Source organism: Peromyscus maniculatus, chromosome 21 (genome assembly GCF_049852395.1).
Source record: "Peromyscus maniculatus bairdii isolate BWxNUB_F1_BW_parent chromosome 21, HU_Pman_BW_mat_3.1, whole genome shotgun sequence".
NCBI classification, from domain to species: domain Eukaryota; kingdom Metazoa; phylum Chordata; class Mammalia; order Rodentia; family Cricetidae; genus Peromyscus; species Peromyscus maniculatus.
The window spans coordinates 6,620,976-6,648,392 of NC_134872.1; the positions used below are offsets into that span (position 1 = coordinate 6,620,976).

The 27,417-nt window shown below is 51.0% G+C and overlaps 1 protein-coding gene across 3 annotated transcripts; it reads left to right on the forward strand.

Moving 5' to 3' along the window:
* The first annotated feature begins 1,887 nt into the window (after positions 1–1,887).
* On the forward strand, positions 1,888–27,081 carry Armc12 (armadillo repeat containing 12). Of its 3 annotated transcripts, none has more exons than XM_076558382.1 (6): positions 1,888–2,035; positions 10,771–10,916; positions 11,115–11,249; positions 24,706–24,879; positions 25,035–25,106; positions 25,555–26,095. In XM_076558382.1, exons 1-6 carry the CDS (start codon positions 1,903–1,905, stop codon positions 25,885–25,887), a joined length of 993 nt encoding a protein of 330 aa, XP_076414497.1. In that variant the 5' UTR covers positions 1,888–1,902; the 3' UTR covers positions 25,888–26,095. The 3 variants fall into 3 exon arrangements, with proteins under 3 accessions (XP_076414497.1, XP_015857115.2, XP_006983173.2); XM_016001629.3 differs by lacking the exon at positions 1,888–2,035 and adding an exon at positions 9,568–9,902 and having other exon boundaries at positions 25,555–27,081; XM_006983111.3 differs by lacking the exon at positions 1,888–2,035 and adding an exon at positions 9,581–9,821.
* The last annotated feature ends 336 nt before the right edge of the window (positions 27,082–27,417 follow it).

Below are 27,417 nucleotides of genomic sequence, written 5' to 3' on the forward strand. Positions count from 1 at the left end.
GTCACGGGGCAGCTGCTGTGGTGCCTGCTCCTGGGGGTCAAAGATAGTCAGAAGGAGGCCAGAAGACCCACAGGAGGGGCTGTGGATGTGACTAAGTGAGAACACATAGGAGGCTCTGGGTCCCCCCATCCTCGGCAAGGTGTGGTACAGACCTATAATCCCAACATTCGGGAGTTAGAGGCAGGAGGATCAGACCCTGAAGGTTATCCTTGACTAAATAGAGAGTTTGAGGTCAGCCTGGGCTAGAGATCCTGTCTTAAAAATAGCAAAAAAGGTCTGACAAGCTCTGAGTCCCTTGTTTGGTGTTCCGACTTTACAGCCACTGTCTGACCCACCTTCCACAGGAAAGGCTCCAGTAATCCCAATCCTATTTTGATCCTTTTGAGCAGCCACCAACCTTTCCTAGGTTTTATTGCTCAGTTATGTCCTGTAGTATCTTTACCCCATTTCCTGGTGGGTTATAAACTCCTTCATGACAGAGACTTGTCCTTTCTTATCACTTACTTAGTCTAAGAACGAGACCAGACAAGGGTACTCAGACCCACAGGCTTGGGTCCCATCCTGGTTCCAACACTTAGCTATTTGCTTAGTGAACAGCTCAGACTCAGTTCCTACATCTGTCAAAGGCGCTAGAAATACAAGGGGCAAAGGTCACAAAGACCTGAAGTGCTGGGAACGAGCTGGTACGTGGTGGTGAGCTCACAGCAGTTTCTCTTCCTTCCCTGAATGGCTGGGGCCTTCCATGAATTGCAGAACTGTCTTCCCTGGTTAGTGTTTATTACAAGAGAAGAGAGACACTGAATAATTACGTAGATGGCTCAGTGGATAAAGCCGCTGCCAAGCCTGACGACAAGAGTTGGATTCCTTCGCTCCCACAAGGTGGAAAGAGGGAACTGACTCCTCCAAGTTGCCTGCCCTCAGATCTCCATATGCTCGTGGGGGCACACGAGTCCCACCCCCACAATAAATGTTAACAAGTTGCATATTCCAGAATCATATCCTAGGTGCATGGCCACTCCGCCCGCATTCGTGACAACCTGTGAACCGCAGGCTTGGAAAGAGCAAGACAATCCCTAAGGATAGCGACAAGCATGTTTGTTGAATTAAAAATCGAACATAGGTTGTCCCTCATTCATTTTCTCGAACACCAAGCAAGTAAAAAAAAAAAAGCAAAGACATAAACGCCCCACCCCGCCGCGCCCCCAGCCCAGCCGCACCCTGTCCCAGAGCCCCAAGTTGCTCTTAGTCCCCAAAGTCCGCTTGTCTCCAGCACCGCCTCCGATTGCCTTGGAAACAGTGACGTTTATAGGGGGCGTGGCCTCTCTCCATCCTCCCCAACGGCTTGAGCCGCGCCTTAACATAACCTGGGGGGGAGGATGAGGTTAGAGTTGCTGGGTCCCCCGCAGCCCCTTAGGCGGAAGACAACTACGGACACCGGTCTGCGTCCAGGGCAGAGCGTGCATCGCGCTTGCTTTTGGCGTTCTAGCCCAAGATCCCACAGTGCGGGCCTGGGTCCCTGGGAACCTTTTCTGGTGATCTAGCCGGGGTGGAACGGTTGGGAGTCTGGAAACTGCAGGCCTGGGTCCCCGAGAACCTCCCTTGGCGATCTAACGGAAGTCTGGAGACTGCAGGCCTGTCCCTGGGAGCCCATTGCACCCTGCATCCTCGACACTGTCCGAGCAGCTCCGCCGGGCGCAGTCCTGCGCCTTCCGGGGCACCCCAGGCTCGCTGCGCGCCCTGGGCGCGGGCGGGAAGGGGTTAAGCAAGGTGCCGGCGCGGGGCGCGGCGGTGTGGAGGAGGGGAGCGGGGAGAAAGTGAGAGCGGGGGCGGGGGGACCGGAGCGAAAGAACATCCTGTGCCGCCGCCGGATGCGAGGGGCGGGGGCGCGGGGGAGGCCGGGTGATGCGCTCCGCCCCGCGCTCCTCCTCCCGGGCTCTGCCCGCTCCCGCGCTTCACGCGGCGTCTTCTGGTCCCTACGCCTTCGCGGGTCATGAGCTGGCCCGAGGGGCCCCTCGGCTCGAGTTCCCCGGCCGGGGTAAGCGCGGGGGGTGTGGGATCCGCTGCGAAGCACGGGCGCCCCGCCTTTCCCTCTGCACACTGACGAGGTGGTGTCCCTTGCTCAGCGATAGAATTGGCACCTTCTCTGGGACAGTCCTGCTGGCCGCACTGCCCGAGCCGACCCAGAAACGCTAATTTAGGATTTTGACGAACCCCACACTGCGGGGATTAGAACCGGAATCGGTCGGACCGCAAAGGGCTTCTCACAGGGTGGAGCGAAGACTCAAAAGCCCCTTAGCTGATAAGGCTCCCAAGAGAGAGGCCTCGGAAGTGAAGCTGGCTTAGCTGGTAAAGGCGCTCACCTCCAAACTTGACAACTAATCCCCAGGTCCCATATGGTGGGAGAACTACCGATTTACAGAAATTGCTCTCTGACCTCCACACGTGTGCCTTAGTGCGCGCATGCGTCCCTCCCACCTCCCGCGCCCGGATTATTTAAAATTTGGGGTAGCTGGGCATGGTGACTTTTAACCCAGCAATCAAGAGGCAGAGGCAGGGGTATCTCTGAGTTGAGGCCGAGTTCCTGGACTATCATAGACTGTGTCTTAAAAAAAAAAAAAACAAGCCGGGCGGTGGTGGCGCACGCCTTTAATCCCAGCACTTGGGAGGCAGAGTCAGGCGGATCTCTGTGAGTTCGAGGCCAGCCTGGGCTACCAAGTGAGTCCCAGGAAAGGCGCAAAGCTACACAGAGAAACCCTGTCTCGAGAAGAAAAAAAAAAAAAACAAAAGTAGGCCGACGGTGGTGGCGCATGCTTTTGATTCCAGAGCCAGGCGGATCTCTGTGAGTTTGAGGCCAGCCTGGTCTACAGAGCGAGCTCCAGGACAGGCACCAAAACTACACAGAGAAACCCTGTCTCGAAAAACAAAAACAAACCGAAAAAAAAAAAAAAGTAAAATAAATAAATAAAAATTAGGAGGGGGAAGTGATTTAGGGGAATATTCCTTACCTGATCCAACAAGAAAAGACAGCCTTGCCAGCTGCTGAGATGCTGCTATGGATTAGCCTCGAAGGACTATGCAATTAATCAAGGATGACCTGGAACTTCTGATCCTCCTTACCTCCACCTCCTGAGAGTCCTGGGGTTACAGAAGTGCACCACTGCCCGGTTTACACCAGGCCCCCAGCAGAGCCTGGAGCCCTAAGGACACGGAGACACCCATGGCCCACGCTGGGGTGGAGTTCCAGGGGTGGATGCGCCTTAGGGGCGGCAGCCGGGCAAAGCGGCCTGTGGTGTATCTCTGGTGGAGGCATCTAAGAGACCTGGTAGAGGACTGTTAGTCTTCCCACCTTGAACCACGGGGGCCCTCATCATGACCAGAGTTAAGACTGTGCTGCTTAGTCCACAGGCTCCGTCTCCACACGCAGCTCCATGCTCTGGGTCCGGGTCCCTTCCCACAGGCGGTGGACTCCACACAAACGTCATAGAACCAAGTGGCTGAACTGGGTCTGAGTCATGGTGACGTGACCAGCATCCATGCCGTGCAGCAGCAGCGGCAAACTAACCTGCTCTAAACCCTGGGCGATAGCAACCCTGGAAGTTAAAAGGCTACTAGGAGGTGGGTGTGGGGATGGACTGGGGCTGTAGCTCGGGTGGTAGGGCCCTTGCCTGCGTGAGTTCAGTCAATGCCAGGGGTGTGGCGTTCCTCCTGTAAACCTAGCCCCTGGGGGCAGACGTGGGACCTCCCCCCACAGTAAGCTTGCTAGCAACACTAGCCTTAGCTGAGTGCTCTGGGTTTGACTGAGAGACCCTGCCTTAGCGAGGAAGGGGGAGAGAGACAGTGTGGTGGCCAACCCGTCACACCTGGGAAGGAGGCACTTCAAATGAAGACTTGCCTCCCTCAGATTGGCCTGTGGCCATGTCTGTGGAGCATTTTCTTGACTGCCGACTGGCCTAGGAGGTGCCAGTCCTAAGCAGGTGCGGCTGGACTGGATAAAAAGGCTCGCTGACCATGAGCCAAAGAACAAGTTAGAAAAAAAATAAATAATCCATTTGCTTCAGTTCCTGCCTTGATTTCCCTAAATGATGGACTGTGGCCTGAAAGTGTAAACCAAATAGACCCTTTCCTCCCCCAAGTTCATTTTGGTCATGGTCTTTATCACAACAGAAAGCACACTAGAAAAAAAGAATGATGGGCTGGAGAGGTGGCTCAGAGGTTAAGAGCACCGACTGCTCTTCCAGAGGTCCTGAGTTCAATTCCCAGCACCCACATGGTGGCTCACGACCATCTGTAATGAGATCTGGTGCCCTCTTCTGTATACATAATAAATAAATAAATCTTTAAAAAAAAGAACAGAATAATTCTAGAAGTCAACCTTGAGGTTTACATGCATGTACACACGTGTGCACAGAACTCCGACACATGCAGGCCCATACCTGTACACAGGCACACCACACACACACACACACACACACACATACACACAGGCACACACACACACGCACGCACGCACGCACGCACGCATGCATGCATGCATGCATGCACGCACGAGCGCGCACACACACACTGGAAAATGGAGTAAAAGAAACAGGTGAGCATGTTTGCATAGGCTGTGAAGTTTGCAGAATCAACTTCGGTTGGGGTCAGAAAGGATCAGAAGGCTGGGGGAGAAGGGTGGGGCAGAGACCTAGTCTCAGACCAAACAAAGCGGCCTTTGAGTCTAAGGTGACAGTTCCCATCGGGTGGCCCTTTTCCTGTCCTGAGTTAGCGGGAGGTGATGGGTGATTCCACAGCAGTCAGGACTCCCAGAAACTCTGCTCCCCTCTCTTGGAGTCCTGGTTGCAGGGAGTCCCTGTAGTTGCCTGCCTGAGGCCAGGCAGACCTCCAGGAATGACCCTGGTGGCTGCAGGAGGCTCCCGGTCCCTACCCGCTGAGTGGATGGGGCCTGTCAGGGCCTGTGCTTACAGCCATTTTGTTTTTGGTTTTTAACCTCTATCCGGGCTCAGCCCTGGAGCCTTATGTCCTGGCTCTTCCAGCCTGGCAGGCTCGCCGCTCTAGCACCGCCCCACTCAGGGCCCGCTCACAGTCCCTCACCTCCACACTCAACACCAAGGGCCGTGAGGAGAGCCTGGGGAGGGAGTCCAGAATGGAAAACGTAGACCCTTCGGCCTGTAAATGCCGACAGGCCTAGACAAGCTGATCTTTCTCCTGCCTTGTCAGGTGCTTTTTCTGGACAGCGAGGGCTATGCCTGTGGGTCTCTAAGCAAATACAACATGGCTTAAAGACCTACTATGTGCAGGCCGCCATGCTGGATGCTGGTCACACAAAGACTAGCATCCACGAGACTTCCTCAGGGAGGAGGACTCCAGGGCCGCACCCTGAAGCTGGACAGGACAGTTCTTCCTAAGGTGCCCACCTGACGTTTTCAAACTCTGGCGGGAAGAGGAATCCCCGCTTGAGAAGCAGTCTGCCACCCAGGCATGCTGGAGATCAACAGATGGTCTTGGAAGTTGGGCTTCCCCTAAGTTCCCCTCTGGAAAACACCCCAAGGCCCAAGCCCAGAAGTGGGCCTCTGCTGCCCCCTAGTGGAACGGGCCACCCGCCGGCCCCTCCAACCCAGCTCAAAGGAAAAGGAACTGGAGAAATATATGAATAAAATCAAAACACACAGCACACACTCGATTAAAACAATAAATATGCATGTTAATTAAAAAATACAACAGGAGCTGGAAGGATGGTCCAGTGGGTAGGGCACTTGCCAGGCAAGCACAAGGACCTGAGTTTGATCCCCAGTGTGTGCCTGTACTCACAGCCCTGGCTTGCCGGCCACCTGGTCCACTCAAGTCAGTGAGCCCCAGGTTCAGAGAGAGACCTTGTCTGAGAAAAATAGGATGGAGAGGGACCTGGCGAGATGGCTCAGTAGTTAAGGGTGCACACTGCTCTTGCAGAGGACCGGAGTTCAGTTCCTGGCACCCACATCTAACAGCTCAAAACTGCCTGTAACTGCGGCTGCAAGACCTGATACCCCTTGCCTCTGAAGGCACCTGACTGATGTTCACAAACCCGCACACAGATATAAGCATATACACATAATTTAAAAGTAGTAATGGGGGGCTGGAGAGATGGCTCAGTGGTTAAGACCATTGGTTGTTTCTTTTTTTTGTTGTCATTGTTTTTGTTTTTTTGGTTGTTTTCCAGACAGGGTTTCTCTGTGTAGTTTTTGTGCCTGTCCTGAAACTCTCTCTGTATCCAAGGCAGGCCTGGAACTCATAGGGATCTGCCTGGCTCTGCCTCCTGAGTGCTGTGATTAAAGGCGTGCGCTGCCGCCGCCGCCGCCGCCGCCACCGCCACCACCACCTGGCTCATTGGTTGTTCTTTTTTTTTTTTTTTTTTTTTTAAACCTGTCAGAATGGCTACGATCAAAAACACCAATGACAGTCAATGTTGGAGAGGATGTGGAGCAAAGGGAACACTCCTCCACTGTTGGTGGGAATGTAAACTTGTACAACCACTGTGGAAATCAGTATGGCGGTTTCTCAGAAAATTAGGAATCGAACTACCTCAAGACCCAGCCATCCCACTCTTGGGCATATACCCAAGGAATGCTGATTCATACCATAAAGATACATGCTCAGCTATGTTCATAGCAGCACTATTTGTAATAGCCAGAACCTGGAAACAACCTAGATGCCCATCAACGGAAGAATGGATGAAAAAAATGTGGTACATATACACAATGGAGTACTACTCAGCAGAGAAAAACAATGAAAGCATGAAATTTGCAGGCAAATGGATGGAACTAGAAAAAATCATCCTGAGTGAGGTAACCCAAACCCAGAAAGACAGTTATGGTATGTACTCACTCATTGGTGGATTCTAGATATAAAATGAACAATCAGACCACAACCCATAGAACCATAGAGGCTATATATATAGCATGAAGGTCCCTAGGACGACTGTGGCTTATAATAAATTTCAGTTTTACTCAATTATTGAAAAAAAAATAGCCAAATGAATGGAAACACATGAACTATGAACCAAAGGCTGAGGGGCTCCCAGCTGGATCAGGCCCTCTGAATAGGTGAGACAGTTGATTGGCTTGATCAGTTTGGGAGGCATCTAGGCAGTGGGACCAAGTCCTGTGCTCATTCCATGAGTTGGCTGTTTGAAACCAGGAACTTATGCAGGGACACTTGGCTTAGTCTGGGAGGAAGGGACTGGACCTCCCTGGACTGAGTCTACCAAGTTGATCACAGTCCTCGGGGGAGGACTTGTCCTGGAGGAGGTGGGAATGGAGGGTGGGCTGGGGGTAAGGGGAGGGCGTGGGAGGGGGGAGAATAGGGGAACCCATGGCTGATATGTAGAACTGAATGGTATTGTAAAATAAAAAATATATATCACAAAAAAAAAAAATTTATTCAGCCGGGTGGTGGTGGCGCACACCTTTAATCCCAGCACTCGGGAGGCAGAGCCAGGCAGATCTCTGTGAGTTCAAGGCCAGCCTGGGCTACAGAGTGAGATCCAGGAAAGGCGCAAAGCTACACAGAGAAACCCTGTCTCGAAAAACCAAAAAAAAAAAAAAAAAGATTTATTCATTTATTATGTATACAGGCAAGCCAGAAGAGGGCACCAGATCTCATTATTGAAGGTTGTGAGCCACCATGTGGTTGCTGGGAATTGAACTCAGGACCTCTGGAAGTCTTAACCTCTGAGCCATCTCTCCAGTCCCTCACTGGTTGTTCTTGCAGAGGACCCAGGTTCAGTCCCCAGCACCTACATGGTCGCTCACAATGGTCTGTAATTCCAGTGCCAGGTGATATCTCACATCCTCTTCTGACCTGATCTCCATGGTGTACATACATGCACGAAAGCAAAACATTCATATATGTAAAATACAATAAATAAAATAATATAGTGGCAAGAAGCTGAAGAATATGCCCAATATTAATCTCTGTCCAGTGTACATGCATGCAAACATACATGCATTTATATCTGCATGTGCACCCACACAGGTGCACACACACCTCCCACACACTCCTACAACACAACAGGGCCGCCATGGTGGTACACACCTGTCAACGGGCACTCGGGAGGAAGAGGCAGGAGGATCAATCATGGTTATTCTTAATGAAATGGTAAGGTGGAAGCCAGCCTGAACTAGGTGATTCTGCCTCTCAAAAAAATAAAACGGGTTAAGAGCACTTGCTGCTCTTCCAGAGGACCCAAGTTGAGTAACTGGCACTCAGGCTGCTCACAGTGGTCTGTAACTGCAGCTCCATTAGACCCAACACTTACTTCTGGACTCCTTGGGTGCCCATGTGAATGTGTGTATGACACATAAATAAAAAAAATCAAAGCCGGGTGTTGTGGCACACACCTTTTGTAAGTGAGTGTTGCCACTCTGGGGGAAAGGTATCCTGAGTACCTGCGGAGTCAGGTGACACCCTGAGCTGCTAGGACAGCTCTGACGGCTGGAGCTCAGCTCTGGAGGGAAGGTATCCTGACTGCTGGGGAGAGTCAGGCAATCCTTGAGTTGGGGTGTGGTGGGGAATGGTCTCCCCGCAGGATATAACAATCCTGCTCTTCTCCTAGAGAGCTGCTACAGCTGAGCTTTGCTCAGCTCCCCCTAAGAGAGTGTTTCTGCAAGGTTTTTTTCTGCTCAGTCCGTTAAGGGACGTCTCAGCAAGGTTCTTCTCTGCACCAGCGAATGAAGATCTTCACACCCAAGACTCTTGAGAAAGAGATTTATTTGGGAAGGAGGAGTCCGGGAGAGTGGCTGCCTCTACCAGGGTGGAGAGAACAGCCCCCAGCTGAACAGGCAGGGTGGTTATATGGGATCTCTTGGGGGCGGAGTTTCCCCAGGGAGAAGATTTTTCTGTCCAGGAATTGGTTAGTTTTTTCTGCTCAGGGATTGGTTAGTTTTGTTGGTCAGGGGCAGAGATGGCTCTGATTTCAGAGCCAAACTGTGTTTCTTTCGCTGGCTTTTCTTAGCTGTTTGACTCTAATTCTAAGGCCAGAGCATATTTCTTTCACCGACTCTGATTCTAGGGACCAAGAGTGTTTCTTTGGCGCTGGTTTCAGAGTCAGGGCATGTTTCTTTGGTTCTGGGTTTGAGGAGAAAATATTTCTTTTTCTGGCTCAGGTCCCCAGATCCAGGGTGTGTCTTCTTTTCCTGGTTCTGGGCTCCAGGGCAGGGTGGGTTTCTTTAGCCAGCCCCTTTTCCCTACACCTTTCACCCCAGCAAGGAGAAGGCAGAGGCAGGTAGATCTCAGAGTTCCAGGTCAGCCAGGGTTTATATAGTGAGACAATAAATAAAGAAATAATGAAAAATACAAAACTTTGCGGTGATGAGCCCCTGGCCTCGCCCACGCCAGGCAAGCGCTGCCCTGAGCCCCATCACGCCCTCCCTACCTTCTACCCTGAGAGGCTCTGCTTCCTCCTTGCGGCCTCCAAAAGCCGAGTCTTCTCCCCTTTGAAGCGCTCTGGGCCTCTTATTGCCCCTACACCCTTAACCCCGTCCACTCCCCCCGGCTTCCTTTGTTGCCCGGGTTCCAATTCTACTAGCCTGGCTCTCGGCCCTGCCAGGGTTCTGGTTCCAGAATGTTCTCTGCAGGTGCCTTGCTCCTAGCTCCCACCTGGACACAAGACAGCACTGAAGGCATGGGAAAGACCATTCCCCGGTGCCTGCAGCAGCTAGACCTCCGCAAAAGCGTGGTGGGCCTGGCTACAGGTGCCGGGGCCATATACCTGCTGTACAAGGCCATCAGGGCTGGTATAAAATGTCAACCACCCCTCTGCTCCAACTCACCCATCTGCATCGCCCGTGAGTGTCCGGTCCCTGGGGAGAGGGCTCTGCCCCAGGAGGCACCTGCTCCCAAGGCCTCCCCTAAGGGAAGGCCCAAAGGTGACTCCTTCAAGCTCCTCCCCTCCTTCCTTCTTTCTCTCCTCTGGCCTGCCTCAGTTTCCCTCCTCCTCCCCAGCACCTGAGGCAAGGAGGTTCTGCTATAGAAGATAGTTTGGGGGCCCCTGCGTAGCAGAGCTCGTGGAGCTGGACCCCACCCATTCTGTCTCTCTCCGTTCTGTGTGTCAGAAACGGAATCACGAGCTTTATCTGTCTTGCTCTCCCCCAGGAACTGGAGACATTGAGGGAAAGAAAAGTTGGGAGACTTTTTGCCCTAAGCTCCCCAGTAGGTCATGGGATACTTTAAATGTTTATTTTATGTGTTTCGGTATTTTGCCTGTGTGTGTGTGTATGTGCATACAATGCCCATGGAGGCCAGAAGAGGGTATCGGATTGCCAGACTGAAGTAACAGATGGTTGTGAGCCACGGTGTGGGTGCTAGGAATCGAACCTGGGTCCTCTGGAAGAGCAGCCAGTGTCCTTAACCACTGAGCCATCTTTCCAGTCCCCAAAGGGTACTTTTGTGCCATCGGGAAAAGGGTCGCTTCTTTGAAAATTTTGGTTGTCATCTGCCAGGCTATCCGATGAGAACAAAACCCTCCCTGCCTGTTACTGCTACATACCAGGAAAGTCGTGGTTGTGGACAGACCAATGAGCGAGCGGCAGGACTGACAGGACCTTAGTCATGGTCCTTGGTGCAGTGCCTGGCCTTTGCAACCAGTGCATGAGGAGCTAGAGGCAGCAAGAGCCTTCGTTTTAGAAAAGCCTTTGTCATCAGCTCCCCCTCCCCTCCCCTCCCCCACTTCCCAGCCCCTCCCTCTCATCAATTCTGAGTCCCGTGTCCTGAACTGTGGGCCTGGGTGCTGTCTAGGCCTGGCCATCGAGAGAGAGCGCCACGGGCGGGACTCGGGTGAGATTCGAAGACTCCTCAACTCTCTAGAGTGCAAACAGGACGAGTATGCCAAGAGCATGATCCTGCACAGCATCACCCGCTGCGTGTACTTGCTGGAGGCTGAGGTGAGGAGAGCTGGGGCCCCCCCAGTCAGTCTGGCCCCCGGCTTACTGCTCACCCCTCACCCCACGGCTGCCCGGGCAGTGTCCTCAGACCTGTCCCTCCGGCTGGTGGTAGCAGGGGCAGGTCTCAGAGACTTGGGGGACAGTGGGCCCAGGACCCGGGCAGTTCCTGTCTCTCCCGCTTCTCCTCACACACTCTAGGCCTCTGCTTGTACTACCGATGACATCTGCTTGGTGGGTGAGATGCTGGATGACAAGGACAACAGTGTCAAGATCCAAGCTCTGAATGCACTTAAAGCTTTCTCTGGCATCAGGAAATTCAGGCTCAAGATCCAGGTGAGCCTGGGCAGGGTCCGCAGGATGTTCCCAGGGCCTGGGCCCTTTGATTTGCGTAGGGTGAATGGTTGTGTCCCATAAGTGTGTTTGAATCTGGGTGACACTGGACCCCTAAAGAGCAGAAAGCCCCTCAAGTCTTAGACACCAGTGCGTCACACACAGTTGAGGACCCTCTCATTTCAATGCTAGATGTGGTCTGACTTCTGGCAGGCTGGTTGTGAAGCTGGGGTTACCACACCTCCCCGCGTAGGCTTGAGAATGTGCTGAAATGACACGGGAGTCAGTTCCACACCAGCCAGACAGAAGAGAGGAGATGTAGCTAGAGTTTTCCTGCCTGGCCCACAGTCAGGACAAATCTCTGTCACCCACCAGTCCCTCAGCCGCTCAGACCCAACCAAGTAAACACAGAGACTTATATTGCTTACAAACTGTATGGCTGTGGCAGGCTTCTTGCTAACTGTTCTTATATCTTAAATTAACCCATTTCTATAAATCTATACCTTGCCACATGGCTCATGGGTTACCAGCATCTTCACACGCGGCTTGTCCTGGTGGCGGCTGGCAGTGTCTCTGACTCAGCCTTCCACTTCCCAGAATTCTCCTCCTCCTTGTCCCGCCTATACTTCCTCCTGCCTGACTACTGGCCAATCAGTGTTGTATTTACTAACCAATCAGAGCAACACATTTGCCATACAGACCATCCCACAGCAAGGAGACCTAGGGCCAGGGTCGGGAGAAAAGATGGCAGTTTGTTTTCCGCAGGCCGAACCCTGTTGCTCCGCGTTTCTCCCGCACACCCCTGTGTAGGGATGACAAGGCCAGGGGCCGCCAGCTCTGTCTCCTCCCCTCTGCGGAGCTTGGAGTGGGGCTGAAAATGCCTGTCCCCTAACCTGGTTTAGTCCTTCTGGTGACCTAAGGGCTCAGCACAGGGATATTCAAAGTGTTAAAATGCGCCCGGAGACCCAGCCAGCTCAGCTGGGGAGCCCTGGCCCCATCCCCACCCAGCACCACAGGAGACAGGTGAGGTGTTACTCAACTGCAAGCCCAGGGTTTGGGGGGTGGAGGCAGGAGAATCAGGAGCTGAAGGCCATCCCAGGGTCTATGGTCTGAAGCCAGCCCTGACTCAGAAACAAACAAACAAACAAACAAAAAAGTAAATTCTAAAATATAAGGTCTTTGACTCCAAATTTGCCGTCTAGCAAAATGCTTCTTTCTCACCAGTTAAAAATAGCTAAGGGCCGGGAGACTAAAAGTGCTGAGCTGAGACTGATTGCTAGAAACCAGTGGATGGAGAGAACTGACTTTCCAAAGTTGTCCTCAGGCCCCCATGTGCATACCATGGCAGAGTGGACCCCAAGTCTTACACACACATAATAATCATATATTTTTTAAGAAGTAAAAAGTATTTAACACACACACACACACACACACACACACACACACACACACACACACACACGTATTAGCTATTTTTGAGACAGGGTTTCTCTGAGTAGCCCTGGATGTCCTGGAACTCACTGTGTAGACCAGGCTGGCCTTGAATTCAGAGATCTGCCTGCCTCTGCCTCCCAAGTGCTGGGATTAAAGGCGTGCGCCACCACAACCCTGCTTTAAAACATATATTTTGTATGTGTAGAGGTGAAAGAATAACAATTCAAACAAAACCCAGGGGCAAGATGGCCCAGTGGGTAAGGGCGCTTACTTCTCGGACTGACCACTGAGTTCAGTCTCCAGGCCCCACATGGTGGAAGGAGAGAACCAATCCCCACAAGTTGTCCTCTGGCTTCCACGTGTGCACATGAGTGTAGCACCTTCCCCAAATGTGGCCAGCCCCAAGAGCATGGCTCCTCCACCCAACCTCCCCTCCCGAAGGGCTGTGACCTCACATTTGATGCTGTAGGGTGCATTTGTGCCGTTCGCCCCACAAGCAGGCAGATGGGTAGAGTAGTTGGTTGTGTTTGACTCTGTGCACAGGGGTATTGTGTGCAAGGGGTATTGTGTGCAAGGGGTATTGTGTGCAAGGGGTATTGTGTGCAAGCGGTATTGTGGATTAGTTACTTTAGCCTCATGGTGACGACACTTGACAACTTAGGGAGGAAAGGTAGACTTTGGTTCACAGTTTCAGGGGGTTCTGACCATTGTGGTGGGAACAGCATGGTGGAGCCCCTCAGCTTGTGGTGGTGGAGTGAGTGGGATGGGCTGTGTTTGGCTCAGATGATGGGGGTAGAGAGAGAGAGGACAGAGGGATGGATATAGCCTTTAAACCCCACCCATAGTGACCCCCTTCAACCAACTAGGTCCCACCCCACCCCCAAAAGGTTCTAGATTCTGCCAAACCCCCACCTGTGGAGAACACTTCATATTCATTGTTTAAAAATTTTGTGTATGTGTGTGTATATCTGTGTGTGGGTATGTACACATGAGTGCAGTGACCTTAGAGGCCAGAAGAGGGAGACACAGTCCCCTGAAGCTAGACCTAGAGGCAGCTGTGAGCTACCTTGCAGATGCTGGGAACTGAACTTGAGTCCTCTGAGAGACTAGCAAGGGCTGTTAACCTCTGAGCCACCTCTTCAGCCCTTGTACTTCATATTCCAAATATCAGATTCTTCCCCTGCCCCTGAGATGCATAATCATCTCCTAATGCATAATGAATACATTCCATTCATCTCGAAAAGTCTCCGAAGTCTGAACAGTTCCAACAGTGTTTGTAGGTTAAACTCTCCTCTGAGACTCGGCATGGACTCTTGTAAACCCCTGTGTAGCTAGAGTTTTCCGCCTTGCCCTCAGTCAGGACAAATCTTTGTCACCCGCCAGTCCCACAGCCACTCAGACCCAACCAAGTAAACACAGAGACTTATATTGCTTATAAACTGTATGGCCGTGGCAGGCTTCTTGCTAACTGTGTTTATAGCTTAAATTAATCCATTTCCATAAATCTATACCTTGCCACGTGGCTGGTGGCTTACCGGCGTCTTCACATGCTGCTGGTCATGGCGGCGACTGCAGTGTCTCTCCGCCTCAGCCTTCCGCTTCCCAGAATTCTCCTCTCTCCTTGTCCCACCTACTTCCTGCCTGGCCACTGGCCAACCAGTGTTTTATTTATTGACCAATCAGAGCAATTTGACATACAGACCGTCCCACAGCACTTCCCCTTTCTTTTTTTTAAAAGGAAGGTTTTAACTTTTACACATCTCCAAAGTCAGCTTGGTATATTTGGGAATTTGGGCGTAGCTTCTCTTACTACTTCCTGCTGGAGGGGGGCGCTGTATCTTATGGGGACACAAAGAAAATTTTAGGATCATGGAGTAGTCCGTGAGGCTGTATTGTGTGAGCCAGTTGCCTTGAAACGATTCTGGATGTTGGATCATCTGGGCCATGGTGTCATCGGAGACCTTTCAGGTGGTCTTGGCTGGTCAAACCTGATGTATCTTAATCTGGAACAAATCCATAGCCTCTGGCTTTCTGTGGAAACAAAAGCAGAACCTCCTTTCCAAAGCAACATATCCTTACATCCAAATTTTGAAGTCAAGGTACCTTTAAAACACACATTTTGGCATAACTCAACAGCTTTTGCAATCAAATGTTTCTCTTCAGTTACGAATATCAAAGAGAACATAATCCAGATTCTCTGTGTGGTAGCCATCTTTATGTGGCTTATGTTTTATATTACCTTGAGCCTGTTGCTTTAAACTACAGCCTTTTAAGCCTGAAATGGTGCTGTGGCTGCTGGCTCCGCCCACTTCAGCTTCCCAACATGGCGGTGGTACGTTTTCCGCCAGCTCTGGGAGCCATCGTGGGTCTATGCTTTTATCCAAGCAGCGTGTAGCCCAGAAACCTCTTTTTGTTTTGTACTAGCAAAGGCTAAATCTACCATGCAGCTTAATGTGCCACTTGCAGAGGCCTCATTCCCGCCATACTGCAGGTCGAGCACACACGCCAGGAACCCGCCAGTAGCTCAAACCGGCAGGCTGCCGCTCATTTGAGAGAGACAATTAGGAAGCTGTTTTTAGTTCCGTTTTAGAATCTTTTCTCAGGTTTTAGGTGGAAACTCTTGCCAACACGTTGGGCGCCATTTGTAGCTAGAGTTTTCCGCCTTGCCCTCAGTCAGGACAAATCTTTGTCACCCGCCAGTCCCACAGCCACTCAGACCCAACCAAGTAAACACAGAGACTTATATTGCTTATAAACTGTATGGCCGTGGCAGGCTTCTTGCTAACTGTGTTTATAGCTTAAATTAATCCATTTCCATAAATCTATACCTTGCCACGTGGCTGGTGGCTTACCGGCGTCTTCACATGCTGCTGGTCATGGCGGCGACTGCAGTGTCTCTCCGCCTCAGCCTTCCGCTTCCCAGAATTCTCCTCTCTCCTTGTCCCACCTACTTCCTGCCTGGCCACTGGCCAACCAGTGTTTTATTTATTGACCAATCAGAGCAATTTGACATACAGACCGTCCCACAGCACCCCTGTAAAATCAAAAAGACACTCCCAACATATAACCCCAGAGTGAACATTCCCATTCCAAACGGGAGGCAGGAGGTGGCGGGAACAGGAGAGGAGAAGGAGGGATGGGAACAAGGCCACACCGAGGACAGACGTTAAATCCTGTAGCTCCAAGGCTGGTAGCTGAAGCCGTGGTGACGTGGAGTACCAAAGGGCTTGCTTATGTAATCCCACCCCTAAGGTCGCATTCGCAACTTTTCTCAGCACACATCCCACATTCTTGACACCCCTTATCTGGGAGACTCCATTGCAACTCAGTTTTCCCCCACTGACCCTTAGGCATAACCCTCTTGGGTGGGGGGTGCTTCTAGAAGGGAACACAACTCTGTAACACTGTCCTCTTGTATAATATTAGGGGAACCAGCCTCAATATTATACATCCCAGGGGCTCAGGAGAGAGAACTACTAATGGTGAGGACTATTTTCAGGAAATAGAATCTCAGCACACCGAGTTCTATAGTCCACTTGCTTTAATCCCTCTGGCATAACATCCTTTATACACAGCTTCAGTTCTTTTCTCATGTCTAGCTCCTTTCTTGCCTGATTTCTCTATATTCATCTACTGTCCCCTCTAGGTTCTATCTTAATTCCTTCATCTAGTTCTGTCCCTTCTAGGTTCTCATCTATCTAGTTCTTTCCCCTATCAGCTCCTCTCCCATCTCCTTCTCACTCATCTGGTTCTTCCTCATCTTGTTCTTCCCCATCTGGCTCTTCCTCATCTTCCATCTCGTTCTTCTAGTCCTCTCTTTTAGCCCTTCAATCTAGTTCTTCCCCATCTCAGTTCGTTCCTCTCAAGTTCTTACCCATCTAGTTCTTCCATTCTCTTTTCTCTTCTCTCCCCGTGCCCTGGAAGTCTCGGTATATAAAGGGAGGGTCCGAGCTCAATTGTGTAAAGCTATTACTTAATGTCCACCTCTTCTAGGCGGTGTCTCCTTGTGGAATTTACCGTAAGTCAGGAGACTTGCACGTGGGCTGTTATCATTCTTAGTCCACCTGGGACTAACAATGGGCGCCCACCTGGGTGGTGTTTCCTGTAGTCCTTGAAAGTGGCCAAGGGAGATAATCTGATTCCAGGAAAGCCTTTCCTGAGGCTGTTCTCCAAATACCTGGAATGTGTATGTCCAGAGAGTGTTAGTCCTTCTTAGGGAAAAGTCAATTGGAAAAACTATGAAGGCACACATGATTTTCATAACAGAAGACAGCTGATATATAACAAGCCAATTAACACCAAAAACTCCTTGGGATTTGGCTTCCTCTGGAGGAATTCCCTGATCCCTCCAGGTAGTGACTTTGCCATAACCAGCTGAGTTCTTAGGATATATTCCTGCGGCCCGGAGTACTCTCCCTGGCTTCCTGGGCTTTGGGTTTCTTGCCTGGCTTGAGCTTCTCTGTTCTCTGGAATCTTGGTATGAAGTCTATGACTCCATAAATTTTGTACCGTGCATGCCTGCAAAGCCAGCCCACGATTATGATGCCAAGTTCTGCTGCCAGCTTGGGTGGCGGCGAGGCCATCTTGTACCACAGCCACAGGGGCCTTTGAGTTGCCAGGGCAGCTGAACACTTTTCTACGTGGCCCTGTGAGAACAGAGCACCCCCTGTGGCCCTCTCTTCTGAAAGGAAAGTCTTGCTAGCGAATCTGCAGTGTCAGACCCTGGGGTCTCACCTCAGACATCCAGAAGTCACCTTTTCCTATTGACTCATGCAAAGTGTTCACCTTTTCTTTAATCTGTCAATCTCTTTAACAAGTATGACCATTTTCTCTGCAATTTTAAATATACTCCTCTTATGTGTTCAAATCCTGCTCTGCTCTTTCCTCCCAATTTTCACTGTGAGTCTGGCTAAATAAAGGTGGTCAACAATAACCATAGTGCCACCATAACTGCACCACAGCCTGAATGTTGTGCTGTCTTTAAAATCACTCCACCAAATCAATGGGCCTAATGCTTTTAAAATTCAACCTCATGGGGCTGGAGAGATGGCTCAGCGGTTAAGAGCACTGACTGCTCTTCCAGAAGTCCTGAGTTCAATCCCAGCAACCACATGGTGGTTCACTATCATCTGTAATGAGATCTGATGCCCTCTTCTGGCATGCAGGTGTACATACAGACAGAATACTGTATACATAATAAATAAGTCTTTGGGAAAAAGAAAGAAAGAGAGAGAGAGAGAGAGAGAGAGAGAGAGAGAGAGAAGGAAAGAAAGAAAGAGAGAGAGAGAAAGAAAGAGAGAGAGAGAAGGAAAGAAAGAAAGAGAGAGAAAGAAAGAAAGAAAGGAAGGAAGGAAGGAAGGAAGGAAGGAAGGAAGGAAGGAAGAAAGAAAGAAAAAAAAAGAAAAGGGAAACTTAAAAAAAAAATTCAACCTCACTCAAAATTTCAAGGCACAGGAAAAATCTAGACAAATTCTTCACCAAAAGCAGATGAGCCGTGGTCCAGTTCTTAACCCGATTCTCACTCACCACCTGAAGCCTCCCAGACTTAGTCTGTATGTACTGTTTGGTGTCTACCAGCATTCTATATTCTAAACAACCCCAGAGTCACCTGTCAATCTCCACTTCCGGTGATGTAGGGAGTTCCTAGCCTATATCTCCAAGCTTTTCCAAAGTCCTCCTCAAGTTTCGAAGGCCTCAGAGCCACACCATCAGGCTGGTAGCAACAGCCCCACTCCTGGTACCAGTTTCCCGTATGAATTAATTTTGCAGCATTACCTCCACGGGGGGTGGGGGTGGGGGGGGCAGAAACAGCTAAAGGAGAAAATGTTTATTTTGGCTCACGGTTTCAGGTCATCACGGCGGGGAAGGCGTGTCAGCAGCTTGGCCCACGGTGGTAGGAGCGGGTGGTATAGGGGGTGCATGTGACAGAACACCAGGAAGCCGAGAAAGACACAGGAACCAGAGGCAAGGACCAGCCTTCGAAGGCCCACCTCTTGGGACCCACTTCTACCAGCGAGGCCCCACCTCCCAAAATAGTGCCACCAACTGGGAACAAGGATTCAGAACTCGAGCGGGGGAGGGGGCATTTTGGTTTCAAACCATACATGTGTGGTTTGTAGTCTTGTGTGGTTTGCTTTCACACTTACCCCAAACATCAAAGAGACTTAAGATTTAGCCTTCTCTGGATGCTTTGTTTCTTTCTTTTGATAGTGGCCAATGTACAGTGGTCTGTCTTGTGGTCACCTCACTGTTTGCCCATTGCTGGACACCTGCACTTTTCCTGGTAGCTCCTGCACTTCCGTGAGCGCCCTGTGCACATCATCCTCCACGTAGCCCTGGGAACATTACTGTAGACCAGTCTGCAGGAGCGGGGAGCACTTGGTCCAGGGTGGTACCCGGCTTTCCCACAAGTGTTAGCCCAGTGTATCATCCCATCAGGCCTGCGTGACCAGCCCTGTTGGCTCAGTCTTCATTCACGTTTGCATATTCCAAATTTTAACATTTCCGTCCTGGTTAGTTTTCATTATCAGCTTGACAGAACCTCAGTTGAAGAGATGCCTCCACCAGACTGGCCTGTGGGCAGTTCTGTGAGACTGCCCTGACTGAGGACTGAGGATTGGTGTGGGGGCCCAGCCCACTGTGTGTGACACCATCCTAGGCACGTGGGCCTGGGTTCACAAAGAATTTAGCTGAACATGAACCAGTGGGTGAGCTAGAAAGCAGCATTTCACCATGGTTCTTTTAAAAAATAAAGGAAAGAAAGTTTTATTTTATTTTATTTTATATGTATGAGGCTTTTGCCCACGTGTATGTATGGGTGCTACATCCATGCCTGGTGACTCAGACCAGAGGAGGGGCCTCCATGTAGGTGCTAGGAACCGAACCTGGGTCATCTGCAAGAGCAGCCGGTGCTTTTAACGGCCGAGCCACCTCCACAGCCTCTCCTCAGGGCTTTGTCTCCAGGTTTGTAGCCTGCGTTCAGCTGTGACCTCAAGCCAAATAAACCTCCTCCGTTCCATGTTCTTTCAGTCATAGTGTTAGTCACAGCCACAAAAACAAGCCAGCTAGAACTGTTCTGTAAAATTGCTTGGAAACAGGGGCTGGAGGGATGGCTCAGTGGTTAAGAGCACTGGCTGCTCTTCCAGGGGACCTGAGTTCAGTTCCCAACACCCACTTGGCAGCTCACAACTGTAACTCCTGTTCCAGGGGATCTGACACCCTCACACAGACATGGATGCAGGCAAAACACCAATGCACAGAGAATACAAATAAGTAAATTAAAAAATTTGTTTTGAAACAAAAGTTTGGGCTGAGGTATCATGGTGTATTTCTGAAGTCAGGGGATCATGAGTCTGAGGCCGGCCTGGGGCTCTAAAGTGAGACTGTTTTGAAAACAATAAAATTTTCCTGAGGTCTTCACTCGGTGGTGCTTCCCAGTCCCCACCCAGCACCTTGGCGCTCTCTGTTGCCAGAGGCTCCCCGGTCCTCCCGGGTCACCTGCTCTGGTCTTCCTCGGTCACCTGCGAGCATCTTCCGCTGTGAGAGAGCCTGGGGCTCCACCCTCCAGAGTTGGGTTCCCCCAGGGAGCTGCCACCCTGCTTGTTCCTCACCCCTCAAGGGATTGATGCTCTTCATATAGTGAAGGCTGAGCCCTTTCTATTTAGAAGTGCTTTCCAGGTCCCTGCAGCCTGGGGTGGGGGTCCCCTGCTTCCTCCTGGCTACCAGATACACTACCTAGGCCTGCTGGAGGGCCTCTAACCTGTCTGCCTCTCTCTCTCTCTCTCTCTCTCTCTCTCTCTCTCTCTCTCTCTCTCTCTCTCTCTCTCTCTCTCTCTGTTTCTCTCTCTCTCTCTCTTTTTTTTTTTTTGAGACCAGCTTTCTCTGTGTAGTTTTGGTGCCTGTCCTGGATCTTGCTCTGTAGCCCAGGCTGGCCTCGAACTCATAGAGATCCACCTGCCTCTGCCTCCTGAGTGCTGGGATTGAAGGCGTGCACTACCACCGCCCGGCTACGCCTCACTTTCTCAACCCGACCACCCTGTTTGCCCTTCTTAGGAGCTCTGAGCATGAAGTGTGGCATTGGCCATGGCCATGCCTCCTTGCCCCAAACACAGCCATTTAAAAGGAAGCTCAGACCCTCCCCTCCCTGTTCCTGCACCTGTTCTTTCTGAGGCCCTGCCCCAGACTCTCCCCTGCCCCAGATGCTCCCCTGCCCCAGACTCTCCCCTGCCCCAGATGCTCCCTTGCCCCAGACGCTCCCCTGCCCTAGACTCTCCCCTGCCCCATATGCTCCCCTGCCCCAGATGCTCCCCTGCCCCAGATGCTCCCCTGCCCCAGATGCTCCCCTGCCCCATATGTTCCCCTGCCCCAGATGCCCCCCTGCCCCAGATGCTCCCCTGCCCCAGATGCTCCCCTGCCCCAGATGCTCCCCTGTCCCAGATGCTCCGCTGCCCCAGACTCTCCCCTGCCCCAGATGCTCCCCTGTCCCAGACTCTCCCCTGCCCCAGATGCTCCCCTACCCCAGATGCTCCCCTGCCCCAGACTCTCAGCAGGCAGTGGGAGGACAGGGAGCGCCTGCTTCCACAGGGACTCCCCCTCACCGCTGTAGGACCAGCTTGGGCTTGTGTTTAGTGGCCATTCTTAGTTCAACATCTCAAACCTCAAATCTCCCTCTGTCTGCTTTTCTGTTGACCCCTGGCACTGAGTAGGGCAGTGAAGAGAGATGGAAGGATACTGGCCCTTGAGGGATACACATCCGAACAGGCTGAGTCAGGTGACACACAGAGTGTGTCAAGAAGAGTGACAGCTGTGATCCCAGCACTCGGAAGGCAGAGGCAGGCAGATCTCTCAGTCTGAGGCCAGCCTGATCTACAGAGTGAGTTCCAGGCCAGGACAACCAAGGTTACACTGTGAGATTCTGTCTCAAGAGAGAAAGTAAGGTCACGGGTGTGAGAGGGTCACGTGGGGTGGGGTGCAGCTTTGAAGGAAGTTATCTTTGTTACCTCTGTGGTGAAGCCTTTGTGACGTCAAACATGTGCTCTTTAAAAGAACAAACAAATAGGATGTGGGGTTTGGCTCAGTTGGTAGAGTGGGAGCCTAGCCTTCGAAAAGCCGGGCTCCATCCCAATCATGCATACACTGGGTGCGGTGATCCCAGCACTCAGGAGGTGGGGCAAGGAGGTCAGGAGTTCAAGGTCAGCCTCAGCTATATAATGAACTTGAGATCAGCTTGAGGCACATGAGACCCCATTTAAAAACAAAAGCAGAACAAACAACAACAAACCACATGTCTAATGTGGGATGTGTGGAGACGCTATACAGAGCCCTGATGAGGGAGCTTCTGGGTATCTGCCAAACCTGACAGCCTGAGAGAGCCAGTTCTCACAGGTTGTCCCCTGACCTCCATTTACGTGCTCCCCACCCCACCCTGTACACCCCCCACAATCATAATCATAAAATGAAAAATAAAAAAATTAAAAGCATAGCTAAAAATAAAAATTAGTGGATGGGCTGGAGAGATGGCTCAGAGGTTAAGAGCACTGGCTGCTCTTCCAGAGGTCTTGAGTTCAATCCTCAGCACCCACATGGTATGGCTCACAGCTATCTATAACTATAGTCCCATGGGATCCGATGCCCACTTCTAGTGTTTAGACTTGAAGACAAAATATCCATATACATAAGTACATATTTTTTTTTTTTTGAGACAGGTTTTTTCTGTGTAGCACTAGCTGTCCTGGATCTCGCTCTGTAGACCAGGCTGGCCTTGAACTCACAGAGATCCGCCTAGCTCTGACTCCCAAGTGCTGGGATTAAAGGTGTGCGCCACCACCGCCCAGCAATAAGTACATAAATTTTAGAAAAATTAGTTGACAACACCAAATGCTACAAAGATGTAGCAAAACTCGGTGTCTCCCACATTGCTGATGCGAATATAAAATGGGAGAGCAGCCATTCTGGAAATCAGCTCCATAGTTTCTTAAAACATTAAATATACGTCTATTAACTGGTAGCTGCACTTCTAGACTTTTATCCTAGAGAAATGAAAACTCATGGCTGTATAGAAATGGCACGTAATTACTCATAGCAGTCTTATTTCAATTTGGCTCAAACTAAAAGCTACCAAAACATCTTTCAATAGGTGTTTGGTTAAACTGTGGTATATCCATTCAAAGGACTGCTACTCAGTAATGAAAAGGAATGACATATTGGTACATATGACTTGGATAGATCTCAGTGGCATTATATTGGATGACAAGTAGCCAATCTCTCTCTCTCTCTCTCTCTCTCTCTCTCTCTCTCTCTCTCTCTCTCTCTCTCTCTAAAAGACCTGTTTACTTATTATGTATAGTATTTTGCCTGAACATATCCCTGAAGGCCAGAAGAGGGCACCAGATCTCATTACAGATGGCTGTGAACGACCATATGGTTGCTGGGACTTGAACTCAGGTCCTCTGGAAGAACAGCCAGTGCTCTCAACCACTGAGCCATCTCTCCAGCCCAAATAGCCAATATCAATAGGTCTCATGAAGTATAATCTCATTTATATGACATTCTCAAAAAATCATGGAGTTGTAAGACAGCTCAGCGTTTGCCGGGGTGGGGAGCGGGTGGCAGTGACTACAGAGGATCCCAGGGGAGACCCCTGGGACAGTTCCGATGGGGTAACGTATCGATGGCGGTGGCCGTTAGGAAGATCTGTCTGAGATGCAGACTCGCCTTGTTAATGCCATCTCTCTATTCAGTGCTGCGCTGTGACTGGGTAAGACGTCCCCTGAGGGAAGGAGCCAGGGGACCTCTCACTATTTTCGCAGCTTCCTGTGAATTTATAATAATATAAGTAAAACACAAATAATTTACTTAATATTTTAAACTTAATATGATAAAATGTTTCAAATATGTGTGATGGTTTTCTGTATTTTTCTTTCTTTATTTTCTTTATTTTTTTTTTTTTTTGTTCTTTTGAGACTGGGTTTCTCTATGTAGCCCTGGCTGTTTTGAGGCTGGCCTCGAACTCACAGAGATCCACCTGCCTCTGCCTCCCCAGTGCTGGAATTAAAGGCGTGCGCCATCAAGCCCGGTTATTTTTCTCTATTATTTTTTAATTTTAATTTTTAAAATTTTAATGTTTTGATTTACTTTTAATAATAGTTTATGATTACTTAAAAATAAAAGCTATGGTGTGGAGAAGCGACTCAGTGAGCCTCCTCAGGTGACCAGCTGGCGTGTTCAAGGAACACCTCGGAGCCCTTCATGGTGGGCCCTCGCTAACGGAGACGGGACGAGAGGGTTGAGGATCGGAGACTGCAGCAGAGCGGGGTGTGTGTGTGGTGTGTGTGTGTGGTGTGTGTGTGTATGTGTGTGTGGTGTGTGTGTGTGTGTCTGTGGTGTGTGTGTGTGGTGTGTGTGTGTGTGTGTGTGTGTGTGTGTGTGTGTGTGTGTGTGTGGCCACACAAGTGCCACGGTGCCTGTGTGGTCAGAAGACAACTGTGGAGTTGGCTCTCTCCTTCCACCCACTTCCTGCCTTTTCAGGGTTCGAACTCAGGTCGCTGGGCTTGCGCCGTAAGCCCCTTTACCCTCTAGACCATCTCACCGACCCCTTTTGCTGGGTTTGGAGAGAAAACTAAAAATACTTTCTGAAGGAGGAGGGAGGGGAAGGGAGGGAAGAGAGAATTGGAGACAGCTGCAAGTTGGGGTTTGGAGGGAATGTGGGACCTTTGGCCAGGACCAAGGAAGCAGGTCTGGGGTAGGGAGAAAGTGGCACTAATGGGTGGGCTGGTGACTCCCCTTCACCATGGGGGTGCAGTGGAGAAGAGGGGGCTGGGCAGAATGTTTAGGAAGACCGAGAGAAGAGCCTAACAAGGAAAAAAATCCACGCGAGGTAGGTGTGGCTAACCACGGCACGTGGTGCTTCCAGCTCAAGGCAGGGAGCGTCGTCTCCTGGGCCCCGGGTGGGTCCCTGAAGGGCACCATGGAGCATAGTGTGTCAGGGAGGTCACCATATGAGAGCAGACCCATCTCTCTACCCCAGGAGCATTCCATCAAGGTGCTGGAGCTGATCTCGACCATCTGGGACACGGAGCTGCATGTGGCTGGCCTCCGCCTCCTCAACAGCCTCCCGATGCCCGACTACGTGCACCCGCAGCTGCGGCGGGTGATGCCCGCCTTGATGGAGATCATGCAGTCAGACTATATCTTGTCACAGGTGCCTGCCCACAAGACCTCCCTCCCCTCTCCCTCCTCCCCCCTCCCCCCTCCCCCAGGCCTGGAGCAGCACCTAGAGGAAAGAGCAGAGAGGTTCAAGCCACCCCCCTGCCGAGGCCCAGACCCGCCAGCCCTCTCCCCCTGTTCCTTATTCAGGTACAAGCTGTCCGCCTCCTGAGTTACCTGGCCCAGAAGAGCGACCTTCTCTATGACATTCTCAACTGCCAGGTGAAGAAGATGTAGATGGGCTGATGGGACGCTGATGCAGGTGTCGGGAGGGTTATGGTCACTGGGTAGATTTTTTTTTTTAATTATTTTTTAATGTGCGTGGGTGTTCGCATGTGTCTGTGCATCACCTGTGTGTAGTGCCTGTGGGGGCCAGCAGAGGGCGTCAGAACCCCTGGAACTGGAGCTCCAGAGGGTTCTGAGCTGCCCAGTGCGGAGACTCCAATGCAGGTCCTCTGCAAGAGAAGCCAGAGCTCTTAATCGCTAAGCCATCCATCCAGCCTCATACACTGAGTCTTAACCTTAATCTCAGGAAATCACTCCTGTTCTCTGACCATGATGTAATTTCTCTGGAAAATGATAATGAAAGGGAAATGCGGATGTAGGTTGCCAAGGAGAAGCATTAGAACATGCCGGATCTCACGGGTTCTCTTGTACCCGCCCCCCACAGGTGCACTCCAACTTCCTGAACCTCTTCCAGTCCTCGCAGCCAGGAAGCCTGCTGTTCGAGGTGCTGGTATTTGCGGAGCGGCTGAGCGAGGGTCGGAACGCCACCCACTACCGGGCAGTGAAATGGCATTACAACGAGCAGTCCCTGCACGAAGCCCTCTTTGGGGACGAGTCCAGACTGGCAGACCGTCTGCTTTCCCTGGTCATCCACCCTGAGGAGGAAGTCCAGATCCAGGCCTGCAAAGTCATAGTCAGCTTGCAGTGCCCCCAGGACTTGGGGTGCCGGCCCTCCACCTGCCGTCCCAGCCATTCCTACTTTAAAAACGGGGAGTAACGTTGAGGAGAACCAATAAATGAGTAAGGGAGGGAAGCGTGAGGCTTCTGGAAGCACTGGTCAGTCCGTTGCCTCCCAGGGCCTGGGTGGAGGCGCTGTTCATCAGGACCTCCGCCTAGGCCGTGGCACAGCATGGGCGAGTCTCCCAAACACACCCCACTTTTGTGTTTGGGAGACTGACTCCCTCCTTCTGTGGCTGCTCTTCAAATCTGTTTTTCTTTTTCCATTTTTTTTTTGTGGATGGTGTGTGTGTGTGTGTGTGTATGCATGCATGTTTCCGTGTGTGGTCACATGTGCGCGTTTGTGTACATGTGTGTGCTTGTGCGTGTGGAGGCTCTCTCTCCGTGTCAGGCTCCACCTCCTCCACCTTATTCACTGAGGTGGGGTGTCTCAGTCAAACCCACCCACTAATGTGGCTAGCCTCACCAGCTAGTTCATTCTGGGGATCCCGTCTCTGCCTTCAAGGCTAGGACAGACAGGCAGCCACTCTGCCCACCTGGCATTTGCACTGGTTCTGAGGACTCTGAACTCATTCTCACGTTCACATGGCAAGTACTTTGATCCCCCAAGTTGTCTCCCAGACACCCTTTAAAACCTGAATGTGGAGCCCGTCCTTTCCTGGGAGGATGTGGGTGCTGTGGTGTGTGTGTGTGTGTGTGTGTGTGTGTGTGTGTGTGTGTGTTTATGGAACTACAGTAAAAGGTGATTGTGAACCACCATGCAAGTGCTGGGAACCAGGTCCTCTACAAGAGCCATCAAGTGCTCGAAACGGGGAAAGCCATCTCTCCAGCCTTCCAGCTGTGGTTTAAGAATCTCCCCCAGTCCCTCCTGTTGGGAACGGTGTGGACTTTTAGGAGGCGGGTCCTTGTGGGAGGTGCCTGTGTGGGGCTGTGGGATCCTGGCCTCTTTCTGCCCTTCTGTTTGGTGATATATCTGTTGGCACACAGTTCCCGCTGTGACATGCCACTATCCACCCCAGGCCTCACCAGAGGCTAAATCAGGGGGCTTGCCTCCTCCTGGATTTAAAACCTTCAAAACGATGGGCTTAAGCTAGGCATGGTGGTGCCTGGCTTTCACCCCAGCCCTCGGGAAGCAGAGGCAGGCTGGTACATGTATCTTACACTGCACATTCGCTCGTATTCCGTCGGCTTGTTCCTCTCGAGAACCCTAATACAATGCCCTACCATCAAGGCACTTTTTTTTTTTTTTTTTTTTTTTTTTAATAACTACTTAGAAAGTGTTTAATATTCTTAGTAATCATTGAAATGCAAATTAAAGCTGCTTTGAGATACCACTTCACCCCAGTCAGAATGGCTGTCTGACAACAAATATTGGAGGGGATGTGGAGAGAAAGGGACTCTTATTCAGTGTTGGTGAGAGGCAAGTTAATGCAGACATTGTGGAAATCAGTTTGGAGATTTCTTAAAAAACTGAAATTAGAACTACTGTATGACTTAGCTATTTCCTCTCTGGGCAGAAAACTCCATACCCTACCATAGAGATATTGGCACTTCTGTAGCAGGAATCTTA